Genomic DNA, 6,978 nt, shown 5'->3' on the forward strand with positions numbered 1-6,978 from the left:
AATAAAACGCTCTATATTACATCATGGAACAAAATTACACCAATTAAATGTTACTTATCCCAAATTTCTTGAGAGACTTGTGGAAGGGACAAAAGTAGATTTTCCTTTTTTTTTCATGTATTCAAGAAAATACCACCAAACGGAGACAAAAGCGGTTGCCTTTGTTTTGACTTTCAAAAATCAAATGTGCCGCTAGGTTTTTCATGTAATGCAATGGTCCATATATTATCCACCATAATGAGGTGTTAATTTCAGGCAGTGTTTTCCATCTTTGGGCAATCGACAGTCCTGCAGCAATAATAAAGTAATTCAACAAATCTTTTGATTTAGCATTTTTATTCTCTGCTAAGAGTAATAATAATAATAATAATACCAACTTGGGCAAGAACAACATTTTCTTTTGGGATCTTACTGATTTCACCAAAAACCCTCTGTCAAAACTGCTGCACCACTGTGCAGTTCCACCAAAGGTGGTGGTAGGTGCCCTTCACGCCACAATTCCTCCAGCCATCCAGAGATGCACTCAAGGACATTGCTGTGTTTGTGTTGAAGGTACTCGATTATCTCTTTAGACCAAGCTTCCTCAAACTCGGCCCTCCAGATGTTTTGAGACTACAATTCCCATCATCCCTGACCACTGGTCCTGCTAGCTAGGGATCATGGGAGTTGTAGGCCAAAATATCTGGAGGGCTGAGTTTGAGGAAGCCTGCTTTAGACCTTCTGCATTTCCCATTCTGCCCCAGGGGCTTCAACATTCTGGGCACGTTCTTAATACAGTCCAAGGAAGCAGATCCTCCTCCACCTTATCCTATTGCTCAACATCCTCTTCATGCTCAGGGTTGATCCAAACATCCTCTGGTCCCTCTGCTTTCCCTTGGGGAAAACCGCTCTTTAGAGCTCTGTTGGAACAAACAGCAATCTGGGTTTTCTACAGATTGATGTTTGCTCCGATCTAGAGCTAAAGAATGGGTTTTCCCTGGGAAAGGAGGGGGGCAGGGGGGAAACTGCTTGGACCCATGCTTTCTTGGCATGGGACAAGTGTGGACAATCCCTCATGTAGTTTGAACGAGTCCTGAGGGTCATCTAGTCCAACCCCCTGCAATGATAGATAGATAGATATAGAGATGATAGATAGATAGATATAGATAGATAGATAGATAGATAGATAGAGATAGATAGATAGATGATAGATGATAGATAGATAGATAGATAGATAGATGATAGATGATAGATGATAGATGATAGATAGATAGATAGACAATTATCTTTATTGTCATTGTCCCATGCAGAACAATGAAATTGAAAAACTACATAAAACTACATAAAACTACATAAAAACTACATAAAACATTCAAAAACCCCTAAAAACTCTAAAACCCCATTTTAAAATACACTATACTATAGAGACCAGGAATCTCAACTGAAGCATCCTGGTCAGATGGCCATCCAGCCTCAGCTTGGAGACCTCCAGGGACGGAGAGTCCACCACCTTCCACCACTTTGACTGCCTTGACATCTTGGGCTATCCATCAATGCATATAACAGCGTAACTTTCCTACTACATCAGGAAAGGATGGCATGCACTGGAGGAAGGCAGCACAAGGGGGATCTCCTGCCCAAAGATGGGTCCCATCTAAAACTCCCCTTGGACCAGCTCCTCACTGGGCTTGCTCTCAAACCCGTCTCCGTAAACTGCAATGACCCGAACAGCGGCCACCTTCTTCAGAGAACGTTTGGGGAGCCAACAGCTCTCAACTTTCTCTCCTGTTCTCTGCTCTTTCCATGTGCCGTCTGCTCTTCTCCTGAGCTGCACCTTGTACTCTTTTATCACGAGGCCGGCTGCAACGACGCTGGGGCTGCCCCACGTGACCTGGAGCTGGCTGCTGAAGCAGGAACTTCTAGGCCTCAGGGCTGGTTTCCCTGGGGGGCTTGAATGGCAGGTGGTCACCACTCTGCTCACATCACTGGATGGACTGAGGCCTGTTTTGGTCTCTGCAGCATATCTAAATTCATATTTTGTTTCTGGCTCCAGTCCTGTGGCCCAAAACTTTTCCTGACTGCCTTTTACATGTGCAAACACCCATTTTTCCTCCCCCAGAACTCTGTGCTGGACATAATATCCCGAGATCACCCCTTTCTCAGACTCTGCCGGCTTAAATGTCAGCTAGAACCGGTCCCAGGAGACAGCATCCACCAGCAGAGGGCGAGGTTTAGAGAGAAGGTCTAATTTGGTTCCTTCCAGAGACCCACTTTGGTATCGGATGATCACGGCACCTGGATCACTCTTATCGGCCTGCGAGGTCACCACAAACTGAGCCTCCCCAGGCTGAGAAAACAGAGAGTATTCTGCAAAGACCATGGCTGCCTTCTGGACTCTCTTTAATAGGTCTTCGTCCTCAAACCACGGAGCAAAGCTCTTGTCTCCTGTAGAAGTCTCTGGCTTGAGTTCGGATACTTGATCCAAGGCTGCGTTTAACTTCTCCAAGTAGGGCTCCTTCGCTTGCAATGAGGTGAACGTAAATGCAAGGACGATGTCAATTTTGTGATCGAGCACCCTCTTCACCACATTATCCTGGGAGGATACCTTCCCCTTTGACAAGCCCAGGAAGAAGTTGACGTAATAGATCTCTCGGAATTTCAGATCCAGGAATTTGTGGAGCCACCGGCTTCTGAACGCCGACTGCTGGTGCTTCCTCACGGTGTCCCCCAAGGCACCTTCTTGCGCTGCTCCGGCACGAATCACAGGCAAGAGCCCTGCCACCTGCTTCTGCAAAGCCCGCCTGTACTGCCAGCACAGATCTTGGAACTGCAGGATTTTCTTATGGATTTCTGGGAAGACGGTGGCAGTTGGCTCCTCCAGGAGGTCGTTGCACCTCCTGTCGACTTCCTCCAGCTGCTCCAGAGTTTCCTCGATGTCAGAGATCAGCTTAGAGCTGACCTGACGCACGAGTCTTGCAGCCTTGGACTCCAGCCTGTTCAGTGGGTACAGCCAGACCTTCACAGGCACTGCCTTCTCCCCTTGGTCACCCAGCATTTTGGGGAGGCTGGAATAGACTTTCAAGGCTTCCTCGTAGCTGGTTGGGTTGCTTTCTAGCGCAATGTCCCCATGGAAGGTACAGCTGAATTTTTCAGCCACAGCCTCTTTCTCACCTTTCAGCTTGGTCTCTGCCTCTCCTTGGCAAACCAGAGGAACTTTGGCCACCATCACGTGGAGTTTGGCTTGAATATCTCAGACACTCTCGGAGGAAGAAGACATTTGGTCAAACACAAAGAAGGCATGGGCTCCATACAGGATGCCAACGACCACGTGGGTGCTCAGCCCTTCGCTGAAGACCTCTGGGTAAGTGATATGTTGCAGCCCCATATGGTGCATGGTCAGCTGCTCAAAATGTGTGGTGGCCGAGTACTGGAGGGTTATTCGGGCCTGGCGTGTGGACTTCTGGGCATCCAAAAGAAATTTGGCTGATCCGTCCACCTTGACCAGCCCCGCCAAGAAACTGGCCTTCAACGATCCTGAGACATTCAGTGCATGGGTTTTGTGTAAGATCATGTCATATTCAACGACTTGCGTTGCGGTGTTGGGCTGTGGCCGCGCATCAATGTTCTCCTTCAGCACCCCTGGATCCCACAAAGTGATGCCTGCAATTGAACAGAGACGCAGCGAGAGGTCAGTGCAATGGGATGTGGAATTGCATGTGAAATATTGTATGCTCTGTTATGCGCAATCCCTTCGCCAATGTGTATGCAGACAGTTCTATTGCGGTTGCAAAAGAATATGACAATCCACATCTTCCTAGGTTTGGCTACTGGGAGACAATAAAGACTTCTGCAACATAAGAACATCAGAAGAGCATCTGCTGGATCAGGCCAAAAGGGCCCATCTAGTCCAGGATCCTGTCCTCACGGTGGCTGACCAGATGCTAGATTTGGCTACGTGCTACCATCACTGATGGCAAGTGAAGTCCAATGGAGAGTGAGGGCAGTGTGATGTAAACGAGCATAAGAGTCTTGCTGGACCCTTCTAGTCCAGGATGCTGTTCTCACAGTACTGCCTCCATCTGTGATAACCGTCATGGCTAATAGCCAACAAGAGCCCTCTCCAGCTGTTTTGGTGCACAGCTCCAGCCAGTACAGCTGTATGATGCTGTGGGGTGGTTGGGAGTCACTGCCGGGTGAAAGGACAGAAAGCAATATAATAATAATTTATTATTTATACCCCGCCCATCTGGCTAGGTTTCCCCAGCCACTCTGGGCGGCTTCCAATCAAGTGTTAAAAAACAATACAGTGTTAAATATTAAAAACTTCCCTTAACAGGTCTGCCTTCAGATGTCTTTTAAAGAGAAGATAGCTGCTTATTTCCTTCACATCTGAAGGGAGGGCATTCCACAGGGCAGGCGCCACTACCGAGAAGGCCCTCTGCCTGGTTCCCTGTAGCTTTGCTTCTCACAGTGAGGAAACTGCAAGAAGGCCCTCAGTGTCCGGGCGGAACGATGGGGGTGGAGACACTCCTTCAGGTATCCTGGGCCGAGGCTGTTTAGGGCTTTCAAGGTCAGCACCAACACTTTGAATTGTGCTCGGAAACGTACTGGGAGCCAATGCAGATCTCTCAGGACCGGTGTTATATGGTCCCGGTGGCAAAATCAGTGACTGCACCTCTGATCTCTTCCCTGCCTTCCTGCACTTGAGGCTGAAAAGCAGAGGCTTCTGTTGAGGAGGAGGAAGAAAACTTTAGAGGAAGTGGAGAACAGGTTTGTGTCCGTTTGCATTTCTTGGTACAGAAAGTATTGATCTGATGTGTAGAGATCTTTCCTATTCTAATTAGTTCAAGGGGATATGGGAAGTTTCTCTGTGTGAAAGAAACAAGCATAAGGTTCATGATGTTTGGGTTATTCCTTCAGAGAAGCAGAACTGTTATCTCTTTCTGACACGGTCATGCTGACTATACAGTGGTACCTCAGGTTAAGAACTTAATTTGTTCTGGAGGTCTGTTCTTAACCTGAAACTGTTCTTAACCTGAGGTACCGCTTTAGCTAATGGGGCCTCCCGCTGCCGCCGCTGTGCGATTTCTGTTCTCATCCTGAAGCAAAGTTCTTACCCCAAGTTACTATTTCTGGGTTAGCGGAGTCTGTAACCTGAAGCATCTGTAATCTGAAGCGTCTGTTACCAGAGGTACCACTGTAATCATAAGGCCAGAAGGAGCCTGGGTTTCACTCTTTTCTAGCTCTTCCTTCTGGTGTGGTGTTCTGTATGTAGTGTTAAGTTTTAATCTTATTATAAGTTATTGTAAGTTTAAGTTAAGTCTGCTGCAACTGGACTTCTTACGGGCAGTGCCAATCCTGAATGCATTTGTGACCATTTCGCTCAGTTGCCTTCAGTAACAATAAAGCCCTGCTGGATGAAGTATTCATCGCCTCTGGTCTATTTTTTGGGGAATCCTGCAACGTGTTTAAGTTTTTACTCTGCTAATTATGCATTGGAGTTCTACTCTGGATCAATAAGAGTAGAATTCCATGACAGTTTTGGCGCCTTCCAGAAAGTGGTATCACCAGAACACCACAAACTGGAGCTGAAATGTTGATGGCCAAATAAAATCCCAAGACTCTCCGGCCACCACCTTTGAGGCCTTCTTAGAGGGTTTGAGAGGAAATGGGGGTGCCAGCCCCCATTATGGCTCATGGTGGTTTGCCAGAAAATCTCCTTCTCTCTGGGCACTGGGAGAGGCAGAGGGATCGTCCATTTACCTGGGATGAGGTTGTCCCTTCGGCAGTCGTAGAGCATCCCCAGCTGGAACGGGCGGCCGAGAGCTGCCATCTCGATCACCTGCTCTTCTTCAGCCATTGCTTCACCCGGGTTGCTGCCTGGGCCCAGGGGTGGCTCTTCTGCAGGAGATGGGACAGGAAAAGAACGGCAGGAGGTGAAAGTTCTAAAGAAGCACAAGAGGAAAAGGTGGAGAAACTGAGTCCTCCTGGGAAGACTACCTGGCTATTCCTCTGACTCTTTCCCTCCATTACGTTGACCAAAAGTGGTTGAGGATTTTCCAGCTTCCAAGATTCACCTGGCTTTGCCCCTGATAGATCTGTGCTTTGCGCCGCAGAGGAGCTAAAAGCCTAGCATGCTCCCTCTTCCATGTGACAGCCCTTGAGATATTTGAAGATGGCTGTCACGCCTCCTCTCAGTCTCCTCTTTTCTCCATTGTGCCTTATTCCAAAAAGAAACAGGAGTTTGTCAGTTTGCACCTCTTGGTGCAGAAAGTATTGATCTGATGTGTAGAGATCTTTCCTATTCTACTTAATTCAAGAGGGTTCTGGGAGCTTCTCTGTGTTAAAGAAACAAGCAGAAGGTTCATTATGTTTGGGTTATTTCTTCCGAGAAGCTGAGTACAACTGGCTTAAAATGGTTCTCTTATCTCTTCTGTCACGGTCATGCTGACTACAATAGTAAGGCCAGAAGGAGCCTGGGTTTCACTTTCTCTCTCTTTTCCTTCTGGCATGGTGTTCTGTACATAGTATACTTAGCATTAAGGTTTTAGTCTTATTATAAGTTATTGTAAGTTTAACTGGATTTCTGATGGACAGGGCCAATCCTGAATGCATTAGATTTGTGACCATGATGCTCATTTGCCTTCAGTAGCAGTGAAGCTCTGCTGGATGAAGTATTCATTGCCTCTGGTCTATTTTTACTCCGCCAGGTATACATTGGAGTTCTGATCTGGATCAATATTGCGTAGAATTTCATGACAGAGTTCTGGGCAAGTGCCTGGAACCCCTGGAATCTCACACCGCTTGGAGACTGGGGTGGCGTGCAAAACTATCTTCGTATTTAAATCACCCTTTATTCATTCATAAGGACTGCGGTCTTACTGGGGGTCGCATGCAGAGGGTCCTAGATTCAATTCACGGCATTGCTGGGGGGGCTGCAACCCCAGGAAGCTTCTGCCAGTCCGTCCTGCACTCTGCTGAGCTCGATGGAGCAACTCA

The 6,978-nt window shown here is 47.4% G+C and overlaps 1 protein-coding gene across 1 annotated transcript; it reads right to left on the reverse strand.

Annotated features, from left to right (window-relative positions):
• Nucleotides 1-319: 319 nt before the first annotated feature.
• On the reverse strand, nucleotides 320-6,049 carry LOC310746025 (verrucotoxin subunit beta-like). Its single transcript, XM_083579598.1, is given in 4 exon segments — nucleotides 320-2,164; nucleotides 2,168-3,229; nucleotides 3,233-3,639; nucleotides 5,743-6,049. Coding segments are annotated over 4 exon segments (2,097 nt in total). The 5' UTR covers nucleotides 5,840-6,049; the 3' UTR covers nucleotides 320-1,633.
• Nucleotides 6,050-6,978: the final 929 nt, after the last annotated feature.

The sequence above is a fragment of the Podarcis filfolensis genome (assembly GCF_964270895.1).
Source record: "Podarcis filfolensis genome assembly, chromosome: 12".
NCBI lineage: Eukaryota > Metazoa > Chordata > Lepidosauria > Squamata > Lacertidae > Podarcis > Podarcis filfolensis.